This window comes from Budorcas taxicolor, chromosome 18, assembly GCF_023091745.1.
Source record: "Budorcas taxicolor isolate Tak-1 chromosome 18, Takin1.1, whole genome shotgun sequence".
NCBI classification, from domain to species: Eukaryota; Metazoa; Chordata; class Mammalia; order Artiodactyla; family Bovidae; genus Budorcas; species Budorcas taxicolor.
The window spans coordinates 36,839,940-36,859,974 of NC_068927.1; the positions used below are offsets into that span (position 1 = coordinate 36,839,940).

Sequence of the window (20,035 nt, forward strand, 5' to 3'; positions counted from 1 at the left end):
GAGATGAATGGACCCGACCCAGCAACATAAGGAAGACCACATCTGAAGGCAAAGGAGTCATGAGACAGGACGTGCTTGCAGGGAGGAAGGCGGTCTTGAATGTGCATCCAGAGACCCTCATGCATCCACCGCCACCAGCACCATCAAAGCACCCAGAGAGCCCATGAGACAGGAACAGGCAGAACAGCCCCCATGGGTGGCTCTAGGCAGGTTATTCATAACCCTGGACTCTGCCTCCTTCCTTAAAGAATCTCTTGGGAGACTCAAGGACCAAGTCTTGAATTTACAGAGCTTATCATATTCCAGAACCAAATATGCTGCCCTTAACTATAATAGCCCACTGGCACCCCACCTTAATGTTAGCAGGGTCTTCCCAGACCCCCACAACCCATAAGCTCCAGACGCTAACCTCTCTGGCACTGTGTGTCAAACCTGGAGCAGAGCTGAATGTCGACACAGCAAATGCTCTTAGGTACTCAGACAGTACCTTTAGCTCCCTAGTTAGAGGTGTTCATCCAAAAACTGGCCTTGAGTTTGCTTGTTTGTAAGTCAGCATCTTTTCATCATTCTCAGCACGGGGTTTTATTCAAGTAGCCTGCAGTAACCTGGAAACTAAGTCCTAACGATTTTGAAAGCATTGAACTCCACATAATAAACTCCCTACCTGCTTACAGTAGCTGAAATCATTTTCTGTTCCCAAATGATACAACATACATAATGGCAATAACCTGCATTTGTTTAAACCTGCATCTCTCTGTCCCCTCTGCTGTTTTTAAAATGTACACTATGTTAGGTGTTGCAAGAGTATTCTTTTATAGTTAAACAAATTATAGGTAAAATAAAAATACATTTTGGTTAAAAAAAGAAAAAAGGCAAGGCATATATAACTACCAATAAACTCCTGGCACAACAGTATATATTAAAAGAGAACCCTGTATAAAATAGCCCATGCCAATTTCAGACACAGGGCTTTGTAAACTGGGTTATAACCAATTCTGCTCAGCAGACTGTCACCTCTACTTCTTTCCTCTTGGTTCAGCTTGGCCTCAGCAATGTCCTCCAGAAGACAAGAGCTGAGCCCTCGGACCATCGAGGCACACTGCCTTTCTCCTCTCTCCATCTCTTCTCATCTGAAATTGTCTCTGCCCCAAGGACCAGTAAGTTTCTGTATCATGTGAAACTCTGACGAAAAGACAGTAGCTGCCTGGTGCGCTGGGCAGTAAGAAAACTTCTGGGGCTCTGTCTGGAGAAGAATGAGTGCTGTTACTGGTCCGTAATGTTTTCCACGGAAGCTGAGCAGATAGTGCAGGTATTTGAGCCTTGACACTTGGGGTCCATAACCTAAAGTAAACTTCTCTGAATCCCAAGCCATCTCTAAGGTCCAACAGGTAGGAGCAGCAGAGAGCATGTGAAGAACACAAAGACTTACCCCTCCCCTGCTTCCCTAAACTGTCCAGAGCATATTCTAACCAGCCCTTTCCTGACAGGGGGTTGGGCCCTGTTCCAGCAGCAAGCCCCCACCCCACTGCCTCTTTTCTAGCAATAGAGTCACAACCTCACATTTCAATTACAACAAAACACCAAGGATCTTGGAGCTAGATGGATACAAAATTTCTAGAGAGGCAGAAGAACATCCTTGCATTTAGACGCGGTGTTATCCACCCCTCTCCTAGTGGTTAGTACCTTCTTTCTAACTGACCTCTGACTATAGAGACCCACTCTGGGGCCCCTGATTCCATCTCAATGGTCCCAGAATAGGATAGCACATGGTGCCTGAAATGCAGAGCTGCTGAGCCCATCCTCCTATTTGCTCCACTCCAAGGAGCTCCTGCTGCCCTTCTCATGGGAAATCCCCCTTGCGTGGTGACCCATCCAGGGAACAGACCAAACATGCCTGAGAACAAAAAATAATGGGGGTGTGGTGCAGGGGGTGGGGGAAGGCATGAAGTGAATTTTGGAAATTTCTCTACAGGCTGATCCTTGACAAGGAAGTCCCCAGTTCTGAAGAAAGAAGCCACACTCCCCACTCTCAGCTTACCGGTGGAGCCTGGGTGGTGACATACAATGGGCAGGGAGGTCTCAGGGAAGCCCAGATGTGCTCAGGGCAGGAGTGGGTCTTACCAGAAAAGTGGACACCACGTAGACTCCAGTCTTCTTGCTCTAGGCCAGATCACACCTGAGTACACCCACCCAACTAGACCTGGGCTTTAACACCCAACACAGGTCAGTGATACAAGGCTCCAAGCTGCTCCAGAGCCTCAATATGCTGGGTCTCCAGAAACAGTGCCACACGTTACTAGGGAGAGATGCAGTCAGTGTCTGCCCAGGAGGCCATCAGCACTGGGGGGCAGTCAGCACAAACAAGGAACAACCACCATCAGCAGCTGCCTTGGGCAAAGACAGCACCAACTTCTCAGGGTCCCCAGGTCCACAGATGGGCACCAAGTTTCTCAACTGCGCTGCACACAGCACAGAGACTGAAGTGGGGAACCCCAGGCTGAGGGGCCAGCCACAGGCTGCCTCTCACTGGAAGGCCTGTGTGCAAGTGGCTCACCAAACCAGAAACATGGCAGGTGAGGTCTTAATTGGGTGAGTGGATCTCTGAGTCTCCACGGAAAATTATGGACAGTGTTGCCTTTCAGATGGGACTGAACAAATCAGAGTACCAGAGAATACCAGCACACACAGAGGCCTTTCGCCTCTGAGAAGTCCCTCTGACTACCAGTCTTCAACCTCCTACCCCTGCATCCCACCAAATAGGAGAGAGGCCAGCCAAGAGAGAGAAAACAGAACTGCTGTAGGGAAGCCATGGCTGGAATCAAGGACCTAAAATCACTAGCACCAGGCTGGGATCTCAGCCAGCAGGGCCTGGTGGAACCAGACCAGTGGAGTCTCTTCTCCCCTATCCATGCTCAAAAGTGCAGGCAGATCCAAAGTCCTCATACATTGCTGTCCTCAGGATAAGCCCAAGCTCCTTAGCCAAAGCACACTGGCCAGGTATTTCTGACCTGGCCCCTGCCTCTCTCACGCTGTGTTCCACATCTTTTGATGCCCTGCTCCCTCTGTCTAGGGCCTCGCTTCTCGCTTTGTTCACCTGGAACACTCCAACCTGCCCTTCCAGATTCAGCATCATCACCTCTTCTATCAAGTTTTCCCAAACTCTCAGGTACAGGAGAAAGTCCAACCTCTGGGCCACCCCTGGGGATGGCACACATCGTGGATGGGCTTTTGCTACACCACGCTGTGAGGTCATGTGCACAGGCATATCTGCCTCCTCTCCAGATGGGCCTCAGGCCTGTGTTCCTGGGGGCCAGGCCCGGGACTGGGACAAAACGATGCATGCTTCGCTGTGATGTGGAGAATTAATGGATGACCACACTGCTGACTGGCCAAAGAAGTCAGCTACAAGTGCAAGGAAAGGCAGGCTGGCTGTGGCCAGAGGACCACAGGGCCTGAGCACCAGCTGCAGAGGAGAGGAGAGCCCCCACCCCCACCATTCCATCCAGTGCTCTAGCCCAGGCTTGCTGTTCTTGGGCAGAGCCACTCATCACATGTCAGGAGGCCGCCGCCACCGCTGCTGGGATGATGTTACAGTCTATTTTGAGGGTCACACTGGAGCATCTGTCAGCCTGGCCAGCCACACCCTCTATGTGTCATCACTAAGAGCCGGAGACACCCAAAGGTCCACAAACTCTGCCTGAGCACGTCATTCCCCAGGGACCCTCGGTTTCAGGGCCTCCTTGGCTTCCTACCAAAATCAACTGAGATGCCCTTATCTCCTGGCACCAGGGGCAGGGCTCTGATGTCTCTTCATGGGGTTCCCAGCTCTGGTGACTCGGCAAAATGCAGCTGAAACCCGTCAGTGTGAGCCTAGCTCTTGGCTCAAACATAACCCCTTCCTTCTCCAGCCCTCCCCTATAATGTGAAGAGTGCCCAGATGTCAAGCCAGTTACCAACCAGGCTCATTTTAAGTCCAAAAGGTCTCACCTGCTGAGAAACTCCTACTCATCCCTCAAAACCATGCCCAGGCTCTGCCTCCTCACAGACAGCCCTTCAGTCCATTCTTTCATAGGTAGGCCAAAGGCTCTCTGAGGACAAGGCTGGCCTGTGCAGGCTTTCCTGTTGTTCTCCCTGTACCAAGCATGCACTTGGCACACAGCAGGTACGAATCAATATAACCCTTGAAATGAAATCTTTCTAACTAGACACGCTTGAAAGTGAAAGTCACCTCTGACTCTTTGTGACCCTGTGGACTGTAGCCCGCCAGGTTCCTCTGTCCATGGAACTCTCTAGGCAAGAATACTGGAGTGGATTGTCATTTCCTTCTCCAGGGGATCTTCCCAACCCCTGGAATCCCGACCCAGGGACAAAACCTGGGTCTCCCGCATTGCCGGCAGATTCTTTACTGTCTGAGCCATAAGGGAATCAGACACACTTAGTGTATTCTTCTACAAAAGACATCTTCAGAGCAAAGGCCTTTCTGGAAAACAGGGACACTGATGACTGGGTTCATCAACACCTTTTAAAAAGGAGGCCTGTCCCCAAATCTACAGAAAAACAGGTCTACAGATCCAGCAGATGGTAAGGCACCCAAGCCCAGTCCACCATGTGCCACACCTCTCTGGTCCCACTCAGCACTAAGCACCTTTCAGCTCTCTAAGAACACTAGGACCTCCTAAGACTCCAACTGGACATTCTCTCCACCCAGGGGAAAAATGCAACAGGGAAAGGTGGCAGCGGCGTGGATGCACGTGTCTGGGGTCAGGTAAAGGCACCTGACAAGTTAGGCTGCTCCACTGCACGCCCTAAGCCCTGTGGCCAGGGTAGGTCACCAACATCCCTGGGGCTCAGGGCTCACCCATGAAACAGGTACATCATCATCCGCTCCAGCCACTTTCTAGAGATGTGTGAAGATGGAACTAGATAATACAGGAAAGCTACACAACAGGTTAACACCCAGGTTGTGGACCAAACCCAGGTCAGAAACACACCTTCAACACTGACAGCAAACAGGAAACAAGCTGATCATTGTCTGCCCTGGAACAGCCCCTGGCCTCTTCAAAACCACACCTGGCCCATCTGGCTATATCCTAGCCATGAGAAGGCTTTCAGTAATTCCACAAAGAGGCCATAGGGGACATTCGTACACCTTTCCTCTGAAAGCGGTCAACTAAAGCAGGCCACCACAAGCATAAGTGACTCGCGACCTTTCTAAGACTGAGGTTTCCAGGTCAACCTCACAGCTATATTTACCACATGTAAAACTGCTGGGAAAGCTAGGAGAAGATGTTCAACTTTCTGCGGATTTGCAGGCAACACCGACAGTATGACAATCTGACAAGACACGGGGTCTTTTACAGTAAGATCCACTTATAACTGAAAGGTTAAAAGCCAGGTGAAGGAAACCGGGTCTCTGCATTTAAACACTCTCCTTCTGAAAAACTATTCCCTCCTTTTACTAGCTCAGCTGTTTTCCAAAATGATCCACCTTCCTACCTACAAGGTTAGGATGTGCCAGTCCACTTCCTTGGCAACATGAGACTGAAGCACCCATGTTTCAGTCTACACTGCAGCTATTTTTGCCGTGTTTGTTTCATCTTAAGAGGCCATTCTTATTCAGTTCAAGTACATTAAATGTATGTGCTTTTATCAGACAGTGGAAAGGGAAAATAGAAGGTTCAAAGTGAAAATCGCTCAGTCATGTCTGACTCTTTGCAACCCCATGGACTGCCCTGAATTCTCCAGGCCAGAATACTGGAGTGGGTAGCCTTTCCCTTCTCCAGGGGATCTTCCCAACCCAGGGACTGAACCCAGGTCTTCTGCATCGCAGGCAGATTCTCTACCAGCTGAGCCACAAGGGGAGCCCAAGAATACTGCAGTGGGGAGCCTATCCTTTCTGCAGTGGACCTTCCCGACCCAGGAATCGAACCAGGGTCTCTAAAGGGAACCGAGAGGGACTTCCCTGGTGGTCCAGTGATGAAGATTCCACACTCCAATGCAGGTGGACCTGCGTTCGATCCCGGGTTGGGGGGCTAAGGTCCCACATGCCACAAGCAAGACCTGGCACAGCCAAATAAACAAATATATTTTAAAATAAATAAATAAAGAGCTCCGATAATATAAACTTCCTATCTGTAAACTCACTACATGGGGATAAAAGTAAAAGATGTAATAGCTCGCCATGGTCAGAATTTCAGAATCACAGAATTCTGGGATTAAAGGTAGCTCAGATGCTGGCCTAGCTCCCCAGAGGACAGACAAGCAGATGGAAGCCCCATTACTACCCACAACCACAGAGCCGTCCCAGGCAGGGACAACTTCACCAAGGAAGCAGACACAGCTCCAATTCCGGCAGTCCTGCCCCTAGCAAAGCCCCCTGGCCATGCATTTTACAAGTACCACAAGGGGGACTGTCCCTTCAGAAAGGAAGTACTCTGAATGCTCAAGAACACACATTCAGGGTAGGAACAAAGGTCACTGGTGGGGCTGGCAAACCACCCAAACCAGACCTAAGGTTTGATGAGGAAAATCTTTCCAAGGCAGCTAAAATCATTGTATTTTATAACTTAAACACCTGCTTTGTGATAATCACCAGAAAAAAAGAGGCAAACTAGGAGAAGAAAAGGAAGAGAAATGAAAAATTTCCCCTCTGATTTCCTATATCTGCTTAGATCACCCTAAACTAGGGAGCCTCCCCAATGCTGACTTTAATGAGGACCTTCCTAAAGCTGGTCCAACTGGTGTTCAAGTCACTGGACTGAAAAACAAGTTTATGAGTAGCAAGGTCACCTGATTCTGACCATGTCCATGCTGTTTACCCTAAGATGACAGGCCAGTGGTTGCCACAGCTTTGATGAATGCTGCAAAGACTCTACTATCTCTTTGAAGTCCCCAGGGGCCTCTACATGACTAAATGCCATAAAAAGGAACCTTGAATACAGCAACAGTGTGAAAGGAGGGAAGTAACAAACACCACATAACAGTGGAGGAACTTCATTCCGGACGCTGAACTGTTAATGTAAACTTGTTACTTGTTTCCCTGACTTGTGAGGGAAACAGTCATTACATCATCACCAAAGTTAAAAGCCCCTCTTCTACAAAATGTACCTGCTGCTGCTGCTGCTGCTAAGCCACTTCAGTCGGGTCCGACTCTGTACGACCCCAGAGACAGCAGCCCACCAGGCTACCCCGTCCCTGGGATTCTCCAGGCAAGAACACTGGAGTGGGTTGCCATTGCCTTCTCCGACAAAATGTACCTACTTGCCATCAAAAGCTACTGCTTAGACCAGGTTACGACCACAGCCAGGTAACAGGCACCCACTACTCAACCCTTTGCAGCTCAGCAGCTCATACAGGCACAAGTGTCAACCAGGAGACCTCAAACTCTGACCACAGGGAACAGCTCAGTGTTGGGGGCAAGATGGTCAGGAGGGGCTTACCCATCTCTTCCTTTGCTGACAATCTTCACCTCAAAGTAATAAATGCCACAGGCAGCAGGTATGGGGTGGGTGGCACGCACTGACGCCGCATCTTTGTGATTTTTGCCATGACCTAATAGAAGAGGACAAGGAAGAAATTTCAGCAGAGGGACATACAAATGGAAGCCTCATTCCTCTCTGCTCCATGGCAACTTTACCCCTTCATGGCCAGAGGAAGCCCTTGCACAGTCCAAGAAATAATTAGACAACAACTAAGCAAATACATAAACCTCCCACCTTTGGTTCACCTCCTCCTAAGCACAGCAGCCCGGCCTGGGACTCTGTCCACCACAGAAACCACAGGAGGGTACATGCAATGTGGGTGCCTACATGAGAGACTTCCTCAGGATACAGGCAGCCCACTCCGAAGAATAGGGGAGGGAGAGGCAGCCCTGGAAGATGCCCCTACGATTTGGGGCAGAACCTCAGGCCCTGTCTGGGATGTCTGGCAGGTGAGGAAGCTCATGGACCTCTGGTTGATGGAGGGGATGTGACCACCCTTTTCTTCAGACACTTTTGAAACTCAGCAGTGGTAAAGGGCTCAGCTAGAGTCCCTAGAGCTACCTCAGGACAAGCAGGAAGACCCTGGGAAGAAGGTCCAGCCCAGAACTGGTTCGGACACCTGTTGCGGTTCTCCTGACACCGGGTGTCTCAGGGCAGAGCAGACAAGGCAGTCAATCACTGGCCTGGTCAGCTCCACCGCCCTAGACACCCTACAGGAGCTAAGGCCCAACCCGGAGCACCCGAGCTGGGGAAGGGACATGACGGAGCACCGGCTGGGCAGCACAGCTACCCCGCAGACACTCTGGTCTTTTCCTCCCCTCGGCCAGAAGGCCGATACCTTTATAGTGGACGCGGAGGTTGCCCTGGGAGAGGCCGATGTAGTTGTACTTGTCCTTGGGGCTCCAGGAGCGCGGTAGCGGCGTCTCGTGCTGGTTGACAGCGGGATACAGGCGCTGCAAGCGCCGGCTCAGTTCCTGCTCTCCTGGGGACGGCAGCCCGCACCCAGTGGCCCCGCCGGAGGAGTCTCCAACCTGAGGGCTCCCAGCTCCCGGGTCCGCCGTCGCCGCCGCCATCTTGGAGGGAGCTGCTATTGTGTCACTGGGGGCGGGGAAGAGCAGGACCAGATCCGCCCCGCTCAGCCAATGACCAGAGAGCCAACCAGGGCCGCAGGGAAACCGAGTCCCAGTCCTGCAACTCGCTTTGGACCCTGCCACGCCTCGCCACATTTTGGACTCCACTTCCCATAATGCAGAGTTCTCCAGGGGCGGACCAGCTCAGGCTGGTGGGGATTTCTGGGAGATGTAGTACAAACCTGCTCAGCCATAAGCCTGCTCAGCTAAGACATTGAGATACCGAAAACTACAATTCCCGCTGGCAACGCTGCTCCGGCCTCTCAGTTCACCTCCCTCCCCCGTGGCCTCTGTTTATGCCCCAGCCTCAGCTCTGGTCGCTAGGGTCATATCCGCTGTAATGACTGACTCTAAGGAGACCCTCAGTCCCTATTCCCCGTCCGAGCATACCTTCGCTGCTTGGCTTTTCTCCCGGCGCGCGGGAGCCGGATTCGGGGGCGTGACACAATCCTGATCCCGCCCCCGCCGATGGGCTGCTGGGATCTGGTCGCCATGGTGACGGACTGTACACTAGCACAGCTTCCCAGGCCGCGGGTGCGGGCTGCCCGGGTGCCCGACTGCCCGGCTGCCCTAGGGTCATGGACTCTCAGAACTCGCAAACCCTCAACTTCCCCACCACGTCGAGGTAGGCGCTTGGCGGTGTGAGGCCGGAGAGGAGGCTTTGAGTACTTCCAGAAAGAGAAAGGGTACCTGCTTCAGACCTCTGCACCTCCTGCCTTTTTCTATTGGTCTGGGCCTCCAGCCCCACAGGAACAGTGGTACAGAAACAATCTCAGATGATTTGTCAGCGCAGGAAGGTGGTTACATTCTAGTAAAAGGGGAAAGTGAAAGTGAAAGTCACTCAGTCGTGTCCGACTCTTTGCTACCCCATGGACTATACAGGCCAGAATACTGGAGTGGGTAGCCTTTCCCTTCTCCAGGGAATCTTCCCAACCCAGGGATCCAACCCAGGTCTCCCGCATTGCAGGCGGATTCTTTACCAGCTGAGCCACAGGGGAAGCCCAGTAAAAGGGGAGGCGCACTTTATCATTAGTAACAGCCAGCTTTTTCCTGTTGAGCGTGCATTAAGTGCCAAGTGCTCCATACACCATATTTAACCCTCACAGCAACTCTATGAGGTGGTAATATCACCATTTTACAAACAAAGAAATAGAAGTCTGAAGAGATCATGTGTTTTACACATGTTTATGTCATGGAGCTGGTATTTGATCTCAGCCATGGGAGTCTCTAGATTTGAGCTCTTAGCCACAGGATAAACAGCCTCTTTACCCACTGGCTGAAGATAAAAAATCATCTGTAAGCAGCCCAAGAACATCCTATAGCCTTAAGGTAGCTCCTGCCTGTATTCAAAGGTGCAGCATCTGGACACTCCAAATATGATGATAACAAGCTCCTATAGCCAGAAAAGCCACAGCCAAATAAATATTTTTTAAAAAAATTAAAAAATAAAACACTAGAACTCCTCAGAGGATTATGTGTTTAAAAAAAAAAAAAAAGAATTCTCTCCATCTCCTTGTAAGGAAACTGGGCTGAGTGAAGTTAAATTACATGCCCAAGAGGATTCCTGTTAGAAGATAGATGTCAGCCTCTGGGTCCTATCAACTAGTAAGTAGAAAGTAGTAAGGACAAGCTCAAGACTCTCACCCTGACTCTTGACTCCAGACTCTGCACTTCGTGTCCTATAGCACCTGCCTTCAGTATCACACCCCTAGAATGTGCTGGTAATGTACATACAATGATCATTAGAGCCACAGATGAATGCTGAAGGAAGTGTAGGCCTGCATGGTTTTATGGGTTCCTGGCAAGGGGTGTTATACCACTGCAGAATACATGAGATTCCAGTGATGAGGAGAATGTTTCTGGGAATGTGGGAAAATACTTTGAGCCCAGAATTGGGAGCTTGTTGACAGCACCTTTGGGAATCTGGCGGCAGCACTGGGAAGACCCAGAACCTGGCTTGGAGGAGAGAGGAGCCCATGTCTTGTGGTTCTGGGAAGGGTGGAAGTGCACTCCCCACTCAAGGCTCTGTCACCCACCCTTTCTTTCTCCTTCTCTGTGCAGAGCACACCTGCGGCCTTTAGGAGTGTCCATAGATGATTCCCTCTTCACAGAAACCAAGAATACCCAGAAACGCAAGCTTTCTCAGAAACGGAAGACACTGCTGGTTAGTGGCAATGTCCTGTGGGATCTCCAAATTTTGATCCCCAGTCAGGGGTGTGTCAGAGGCCAGGCCCACCAGCCTCTGAGGTGGGAGCATGCACACTTGCCACACCTCACCTGAAAAACCTTCCCAGACCAGCCCTTGCCCACAGATAACCTTCTCTTGCAACACAGCATTCTGGAGTGGACCTCATTTCTTCATCCAGCCTACCACGTGCCAGGCATTGTGCTTGGTGCTGGGACAGTCCCACCAGATCTGTCAGGGTCTTTTAGAACTATGACCGTATCTTGTCTTTACAGCCCTAGTGCCTGATGTAGTACTTGAGTGGCTGCTACAGTGTGTGTCATAACTGCTGTGAGTAGCTGTGTGAAGGCAGTAGCAAAGGATGTTCATCCACTGTGTTGCTGGCTCTGCACTGGAAGTAGGGACTCTATCAGTCTCAGGACAGTCTCTCCTTCCATTCCTGTTCTTTGACGTTTTTATATAAAAATGAATGCTGGGGAACTCCCTGGCAGTCCAGTGGTTAGGACTCTACAGTTTCACTGCAGTGGGGAATGAGTGCCATCGCTGATTCTCCCCACAAATATTAAAAAATGCTATGTTATTAAGATTTAGGAGTTTTGTTAATATGATCGTAAGATTATTACTATTTAATCAGCAAACAGCCATTGTCCAAAAATCACAGGTAAAAAAACACATCTGAGCAAACTTGTAAGTCCAGCTCACCGTAGATAATTGTGGGCTGTGGTAGTTTTCCACTACACACTTAGGTGAGTGTGTCTTATGTAGAAGATGGGAACGTGAGCTGTAGGTACCCTTTGTGAGGCTGGGGACTTCAAACATCAAAAACCTGATATCAGGGCGAGAAAGGGTAGTGTGGACTCTAAGCGGAGACCAAGCGCAGCCACATTACCGCATGATCCGGATTACTTGGGGCTCCCTGCCCCTCCAGCTGCCACCTACTCAGTGGGAGTGGAACCAGGCTCTCACTCCCTTTATTTTGCTCGTCGACAGTGATACCGTACTCAACCACCAGGGGGCGTTGCACTCCTGCAGTCCCTCCGACCCCCGGGCCGCCCTTCCCGTTTTCACCCGCAGGGGGAAGCAGAGAGCACAGCTCACGGGAACACCGCCTTCCAGCCACCCGCTCACCAGCTGTTTGATAACCAGACCAAAAAAGCAGCGTATGCCGGAAACCAAAATAGGGTAACCCCGTCTTCTCTTGACAGAAACGGCAGACAGCACTGGAAATCTGGTCTGTTTTATTTTTTAAGTTACCCAAGATAAGCTAAATTAAGCTTTATTTCTATGACTAAACTGGTTTTGTCTTCTCAGGGAATTTTCAAGGCTGGTCCCCCTTTGTTACTGTTCTTATATTTTCTGTCCTTTTTTGTTGAAGTATGGTTACTCTACAATGTGTTAGTTTCAAGTGTACAGAAAAGTGATCCCATTATACATATATTCTTTTTCAGGTTTTTTTCCATTATAGGTGATTACAATTATATAGCAATTATTACATTATAGGTTATATTGAGTATATTTCCCTGTGCTATACAGTAGGTCCTGTTGTTTACCAATTTTACGTATAGTAGTGTATATATGTTAATCCTCAAATCCTAATTTATCTCCCCCATGCCCATTCTGCTATCCCCTTTGGTAACTGTAAGTTTGTTTTCTGTGTCTGTGAGTCTATGTTTTGTAAATAAGTTAACTTGTATAATTATTTTAGATTCCACATGTAACTGATATTTATCTTTCTCTGACTCGCTTCATTAATATGATACTCTCTAGGTCCATCCACATTGCTGCAAATGGCATTATTTCATTCTTTTTTACGGCTGGGTAGTATTCCACTATTGGAGAAGGAAACGGCAACCCACTCCAGTGTTCTTGCCTGGAGAGTCCCACGGACGGCAGAGCCGGGTGGGCTGCCGTCTGTGGGGTTGCACAGAGTCGGACACGACGGAAGCAATTTAGCAGCAGCAGCAGCAGTATTCCACTATATATATATGTACCACATTTTCTTTATTTTGAGCTTTAAACTCTTCACGATTCTGTTTCATCATCTCTTCCCCCTCCCATGCTGTGTTTTTATTTATTCAACAAATATTTTTGTATTTCCACTGTGTATCAGGCATTGGTGATACAGTGGTAAGCAAGACATCTACTCTGTTTCTGAGAGAAGATGGGGGTACGATGATGGGAAAGAGTGGGTGTTGGGATTGAAAAGAGTATCAGGGAGAACCCCTGAGATCCTAAATATGAATAGCCAGCCTGGAGCATTCTTGACCCTGGCAAAGCATGTGTGAATATATACACCCAATAAGTAGCATTTCTGTTATTATATCATGCATCCAACTAAATCATGCTTCCCTAAATATTTATTCCACAATATTTGCTAAAGGCTACTTAAGACTATGAAGAGTGTTAACACAACACTGTAAATCAACCATACTGGAATTAAGGGAAAAAAAGACTATGAAGAGTATGAAGTGTGATGCTGTCAATTCTGGAAGTACAGAGATAGGTCAACCCAAACCCCCAGAGGCTGGAGTCCTCCCTGAGACCTAACAACAAAACTTACTATGTACTTTCCAAAATATTCTGGGAAAGGATGGATAATTGCAAGACTGAGATAAAATAGGTAGAACTAAGAATGCAAAGAAGAGCCCAAGGAGACAGGGGCAATTACCACCCTAAGAGGGTCAGGAGCCAGCTACCATTAGTCTGGAAGGACTCCTAGAACCTGGATATGTGGGACATGGGAGGTAGGCCTGGCCTCCATCCCAGAAGAACCTGGAAGCTGGGCTCAGGGCCACAGAGCAGGCTTTAATATTGAATTCAATAATTCAATGTTTTGTTTTTTTTTAATTTCAAAGTAATTTATGCATTGTAGAAAATTTTGAAAAATACACAATTATAGATACAAAAGCACCCATGGGCCTATCATTACAGAATAACTGCTGATATTCTTTTCGGTTATTTCTTCCTTCTTTTCTGGTTTTTCATCTTATCTGGTTGTGCTTATTCCCTAATTTCAGGCTTTACTTAACCCTTGCTAAAACCTATGTTAAGCCTCTTTGTAAATATTTCATGGCTGCACAATAGTCTTCTATTTTTAGATACTTAAGGAGTTTTCTGACTCTTTTCATAATCATAAGTAAGGCTTTGAGGACCTTATGATAGAGCTGCCACTTCACCTCTGTGCCCTCTGCACTGGCCAGCCCAGACCTCAGCTTCAGCTGGCCTGCTCTCCATGGGCATAGGCCCGTTCATAGCTCTTCAAAAGTGTTGCTGTTTCCCTGAGGTTTTGGTGCTACCCAGGTAGTGGAAGTGTGGAGTCCTAAGCACTGGACCACCAGGGAATTCCCTTAAGGACCACAGTCTTAGCTGTGAACCATATTAAGAGGTGTTGTCGGCGAGGAAAGACCCAGGAGTGGAAGGAGGAGCCTGAAAAAGAACATCAGGAAGGGGAGCAATGTTGTCATGGTAACCCCACCTGTCCCTTCTTATAGTCTGGTTCATTCTCCATTGGTGGCCACCTGTCCCCATGGCCCAGATACATCAGTGACCAGACCATTCTGCATAATCGAAAGCCCTGTTCAGATGACTACCGGAAGCGGGCAGGGTAAGCCAGGGTCAGCCTGATGGTGGATAGACTGGGTCCAGAAACAGTACAGGGATGTGTGCTGCCACAGACCTGTGGGGCATGAGGGTCCGGCAGGGTGTTCATGGCATCTCAGCTCACCACCCCCTGCAGTAGCTTGCAGCAGCCCCTGGGCACAACCAAGCCGAGGTACCTGGAGCAGCTTGAGAACTACCTGCGCAAGGAGCTCCTCCTGCTGGACCTAAGCACAGATTCTGCCCAGGAACTAAGGCTGCAGGTCAGAACCACAGAAACCCTGCGGGGAGGCAGGGGCAGGGCTGCCAAGAAACCTTACTCACCGGGACTGGGCACTTCAGATTTTCTGCAGAGACCAGCCTTCCCCAGCTCTTTTGGGTTCCCCATTCCTGGTAAGAGAAACAGGTTCTATGACAAAGCCAGTGAGCAAGCAAAGTGACCAGGGTGGAACCAAAACTCTCCTGAGGCTTGGGCTTCTTGACCTGAGTAGGTGGCCTGGATACTGTCTCCAGTCCCTTCTGTGATCCCCAGCACCCACCTTGGGTCATTCGATATCAGTGAATAGAGCCTGAATCCTGACAGTTGGGCAAGCAGGGGTCATAAAATGTCCACCAGCCCAGTCACACTAGCCCCAAGCTTGAGGAACTTAGCCAAGACAGAAAGAAATCTGGATGTAACCTAGACTCTGATGCATATCAGGGGAGTAATCACCCAATTCCTGCTCAAACGGAAATGATGATGGGAAACCCCACAATTCTTAGTCACTGCCACAAGCATTTGCTGAGCACTGTCTGTGTGCAGGCTCTGGATGGGGCATAGATATGGCCTCATGAGCTAAAAGGAAACTCGCCAACAAGGAAGCAGAAGCTGAGAGGGCATCCAGCTTCACAGCAGTGGAACTAGGACTCAAACTCAGGGTGGGTTCAGGAGTCTGTGCTCATTCCAGTACACAGTGTTGCTTCCAAAAGCTTCCTGTGTCCAGGTAGGACAGGAAAGCACATGTCTCATTGGAGTTTGGAATGCAAGGTTAGAGCCTAAAGTGCTGTACATGGGGAGGGGTGTTGGTGAGAGGCCAGCTGAAGCACAGTGAATGGAGGAACCTGGCTCTCTGGAGAGCCAGAGAGGGGGCACAGGTAGAGAGAGGGAGGTCCTGACCCAGGTTGCCTGCCAGGTCTCCAGAGAGCAGTTTAGAGGGATGGACTCAGCTCCTGGACTGTGCGAGACCCTAGTGGCGCCTGCGGCATTTATTTGAATGTAAATCGACTGGCAGCTTCATACTAGAACCCTTCTAAGTTGAGCAAAGAAACACTTAGGTCCCACTGAGGGTAGCAGCTATAGGTCAGGAGATGACAGTTTCCCTTTTCTTGCCAGCCTTACAGAGAGATCTTTGAATTCTTCATAGAGGACTTCAAAACATACAAGCCATTGCTGTCCTCCATCAAGAATGCATATGAGGTGATGCTGGGTAAGACTGTAGCCTCTCTGCCCGGGCCCAGCCTGGAAGAGGCACAGAAGATCCTATTTTGGTCTTCTGGGTTCTGCAGGGGTCTGGGGTACCTACAAACTGGGCTTCGAGGTCACCAAGCCTTCTTGCTTACACTCTTCCGTGATAGGGCACCCCAGGGCAACCAACTACTGCCCATTCTTGGAAGCATGGTGGGGCGGTATCTGTAGGAAACAGAGCATCTTTTCTATTGAGACTGAAGCCCAGAAGGGAGTGTGTAGTTCAGGAAGTGAGGGGGCTTCCCTCCCCAGGCTCAGGAGGTGCTGGGCACGGCACAGCTGCAGAACTAAAAACTGTACAGGGAAGGTGCAGAGGTGAGACCCCGGTCCTCACCTGGACTCTGCCCCTGGTTGAAAAGCAAGTGCAGGAAGTTCTTAAGCAGGGAGTATAGACTTTGAATGGGAGTATAGACTTCTTCAGTTTGCAAGGGACATAGCTGCTCACTGCGACCTCAGATCAGTGTCTGCTGGCTGTCTTCCATGACCCCAAAAGGACTCCCATACCTGTCCCTGCTTAGCCCACCAAAGGGAGAAAATTCGGGCTCTGGAGCCCCTGAAGGCCAAGTTGATCACTGTGAATGAAAACTGCAACGAGAGGATTCTGGCCATGAGGGCTGAGGAGAGAGATGAAATCTCCACGCTGAAGAAAGAGAAGATGAATTTGCTAAAACTCATTGACAAGAAGAATGAGGAGAAGATCTCACTGCAGACTGAGGTGAAAAGGGAGTAACGTGGTGCCCAACTCCCTGAATTCCTGCCACCCCACCCCACAGATGACCTTGAGGCCTTTGGCACTGGTGTGACCCCCTGGCTCTCTCTACCCTTCTACCTGGAATGACATACAGAGCCACCACCTGCTCCCAAACCCCGCTTCCACATGCTGCCCTCCTCCTTGGCCCGGCATTGCCTCAGTGTGGCCCTCAGTGCCAGCAGAGTCCTACTCCTTGGCTGCCAGACTTTCTCCACAGAAGGAAGCTTCGGCACTTTGACAGGAACAACCAGTCTCCTCCCCTTCCTCCGTTTCTTGTTCCCAGGCCCTGGTAGGGCCGCCCAGCACCCACCCATCCGCTGTAGTGATGAGCTGTCCAGAGACAGCCCCTGACCACAGACCCATCTCCCCAACAGGTGACCAAACTGAGGAAGAACCTGGCTGAGGAGTATCTGCACTACCTCAGTGAGAGAGATGCCCGGAAGATCCTCATCGCAGACCTGAATGAGCTACGCTACCAGCGGGAAGACATGTCACTAGCCCAGTCCCCAGGTAAGCCTGAAGTGGGTTTCTGCCCTGCTGGAGAGAAGCCTGACTCTCACCACTCACTCCCATGTATTCATTGCTCCTGATATTGCTCGTTCCATGCTCACTCCCAGTGAGAGATGTTCCTACTGCTATCAGGGTCTGTGGATCTTCTGAGCTGGCCTAAGAATCAGACTTCTTGTTTATGTAGGAAACAATCGCTGGCAGTTGAGAAAACCTAGACTCCCCAAGGGCTGCACAGGCCTGGTATTCCACGGCCTGGGCTTCTCTAAGCTCAGTCCTACAGTGGCAGCATGATGGAAAGACTTAGTGGTTCTGGGATGTGCCCTGAGAGACACTCAACCCTGTCCTGGGCTACAGGCCCCAGAGCCAGGGTGATGCGAGCTGGCGGGCCTCCCGGCAGGCGTCTGGGGAGAGGACCCCGTGAAGCTAACAGTGGCTCTGAAGATGGCCCGGCAAGACTTGACCCGCACACAGATGGAACTCAACACCATGAAGGCCAACTTTGGAGATGTGGTGCCCAGGAGGGACTTTGAAATGCAGGAGAAGACCCTCAAGGAACTGCAGGAGCAGGTGCTGGTGGGCACACAGGGTACGGCAGGGCCACACAGGTGGGTAGCAAGGACCAATCACCCTGCCCACAGCTGGAGAGCCTGAGAGACGACTATGAAGAGGTCCGCAAGGAGCACGAGATGCTGCTGCAGTTGCACATGAGCACACTGAAGGAGCGGGACCAGTTCTACTCCGAGCTGCAGGAGATCCAGCGCACCTCCACACCACGGCCAGACTGGTCCAAGTGTGAAGGTAACGCTGGCCCTTGGGGCCCTAGAGACTGCACAAGTGTGGTCTGGACTCCAGCTCCCTCTCCCCAACCCCTGCAGATGTGGTGGCTGGAGGACGAGATCGCTGGCACATGCTGGCCGAGGGCAAGAACAGTGACCAGCTGGTGGACGTGCTCCTGGAGGAGATTGGCGAGGGGCTGCTCCGGGAGAAAGACTTCTTCCCTGGTCTGGTAGGGGAGTCCCTGGGCTCGGGGAATAGCCAGGCCTCACTGCTGAGAAAACGAGGTTCTGGGGGAATGATGTGGGGCTCTGCCCTGCTTGTTGGTGGGGCTACAACTGGCCCCAGAGATAAGCTGACATGGTTCCTTTCAGGGCTATGGGGATTCCATCCCCCCTTTCCTTCGGTTTGATGGCATTGTGGAGAACAAGAAGCCAACCAAGAAGGAAGTGGTAAAACTCCTCAAGGATGCCTGGAAGGAACGTATCACTGAGGAGCAGGTCAGATCTCTCCAGCTGTTTTAGCCTGGCATGGCCGCCTGAGTCCTCCAGTGGTGGAGGGCGGACGCGGACAAGGGCGGACGCGGACAAGGGCGGGGGGTGTTCCCTCAAGGTGCTAGGGAACTGGGAGGAGGGCCAACCAAACAATCTTCCCCCTACCCTGCAGAAAGAGAAGTTCCCAGATTTCTTCTTCAGTTTCCTGGAGCGCCACTTTGGGCCTGGTGATGCCATGGCCTGGGCTTACACCATTTTTGAATATATCAAGCTCTTCCATACCAATGAAGTCATGAGTCAGTTCTATGCAGTCTTGATGGGAAAGGTAAGCTTGGGCCTGGCTCTCTACCCTTTGTCCCCAGCATAGGCCAGCTCTGTCCCTACTCCTCTAGGAAACAGGGAGATAGTCGATGCTTCCTCCCATAGAGGAAAGAGAGTGTGTACATCAAGCAGAAGGAGACCATAGCACAGCTGCTGAAGGAGATGACAAACGTTGACAGCCAGAATGAGGGGCTACTAACCATGGAGCAGTTAAGGTGAGAGACCAGGTGGGTCACCCCAAATTCCAGCCCAACATGCCCTCTGGCCTGGTTCCCAGCTGTGCAGGGGGAAGGGGAGCCTGGTGGGAAAAGGCCAGAACCTCAAGGCATGCTGCCCTTCTGAGCACTAGTAGGACTGGCAGAGGGGTGCAGGAAGATGGGTAAGCAGGCCTCTGCCAGGCCCGTCAGCCCTCATGTCTCCCTACAGTGCTGTCCTCAAGAGCACCTTCCCTTTGAAGAAGGATGAGAGAATTCAGGAGTTGATGGAGGCAGGGGGCTGGCATCCCAGCAGCAGCAATGCAGACTTGCTCAACTACCGCATGTTGTTTATGGAGGTGGGTCGGGGCCCAGGATTTGCCCAGCCCTGACCTAGCCTCTGCCTAGACTAGCCCGTGTATCTTCACCCTGCCTTGTGGCCCCTTCCCAGGATGAGGAGGGCCAGAGCGTGCCCTTTGTGCAAAAGCTGTGGGAACAGTACATGGTGGAAAAGGATGAATACTTAAACGAGTTAAAGCAGGAGCTGGGCCTGGAACTGTGAGTGATCCTGGGGCCCACAGGCTCATCCAGTCATAGGCAAGTCCTGCAGGCTGGGCCACAAAGTAGCAGCTCCAGCCCCTGGGTCTCCCTAAGCACCAAGCTTGCTGCTGGGCCTTACATACCGCTCAAGCCTGGGAGAGGGCATCTTGGGGTCTGGGTAGAGAGCAGAGGGTCAAGGTCTGTCTCTTTCTTTCTGGGACAGCAACGAGGAGGTGACCCTACCCAAGGTACGTGAGGCCCTGATGAACATTGATCCCAGCCTGGACAAGCAGACCCTGAACCACTATTTGAGGCAGGCCTTCCAGCTCCCCATGACGGAAATGCCAGAGGAGGGTGAGGAAAGGGAAGAGGGCACTGTGACACAGCTCCAGACTGCACTAGAACAGCTTCAGATGAGTGACATTAGGCGTATGGGGCCTCGGGAGCAGGAACCTGCAAGCTAAGGCCACTGGGGCAGCCTAAGTGCTCCCGTGCTGCTAACCTCTGATTGTTGTTATAAAATTCTTTGTCTGAACCCATGCTATTCTCTAGGT

General features: G+C 50.7%; 2 protein-coding genes across 2 annotated transcripts in view; one reads left to right on the top strand and one right to left on the bottom strand.

The window, feature by feature from the left end:
* The window catches only part of RANBP10 (RAN binding protein 10), a 57,757-nt gene extending 49,185 nt beyond the window's left edge, over positions 1–8,572 (bottom strand). Inside the window, exons 1-2 of the mRNA XM_052656977.1 lie at positions 8,320–8,572; positions 7,440–7,551 (exon numbers count right to left, since the gene is read on the bottom strand). Of these exons, the coding sequence (XP_052512937.1) occupies positions 7,440–7,551; positions 8,320–8,554 (347 nt within the window). The 5' untranslated portion in view covers positions 8,555–8,572. The remainder of the gene's footprint in view (positions 1–7,439; positions 7,552–8,319) is intronic.
* Positions 8,573–9,189: 617 nt separating this feature from the next.
* TSNAXIP1 (translin associated factor X interacting protein 1) lies at positions 9,190–19,945 on the top strand. The gene is made up of 17 exons (XM_052656450.1): positions 9,190–9,236; positions 10,673–10,775; positions 11,871–11,978; positions 14,288–14,400; positions 14,533–14,656; positions 15,766–15,859; positions 16,416–16,612; positions 17,023–17,158; positions 17,556–17,725; positions 17,797–17,956; positions 18,034–18,164; positions 18,307–18,432; positions 18,599–18,751; positions 18,853–18,962; positions 19,174–19,300; positions 19,393–19,499; positions 19,705–19,945. Exons 1-17 carry the CDS (start codon positions 9,190–9,192, stop codon positions 19,943–19,945), a joined length of 2,247 nt encoding a protein of 748 aa, XP_052512410.1.
* The last annotated feature ends 90 nt before the right edge of the window (positions 19,946–20,035 follow it).

Bases quoted from the DNA above. Each gene is read 5' to 3' on its own strand.
- TSNAXIP1 (XM_052656450.1), top strand. From the start codon at position 9,190: ATGGACTCTCAGAACTCGCAAACCCTCAACTTCCCCACCACGTCGAG. The intron at 9,237-10,672 runs GTAGGCGCTTGG...TTCTCTGTGCAG, and splicing joins AACTTCCCCACCACGTCGAG to AGCACACCTGCGGCCTTTAG. The intron at 17,159-17,555 runs GTAAGCCTGAAG...GCCTCCCGGCAG, and splicing joins GTCACTAGCCCAGTCCCCAG to GCGTCTGGGGAGAGGACCCC.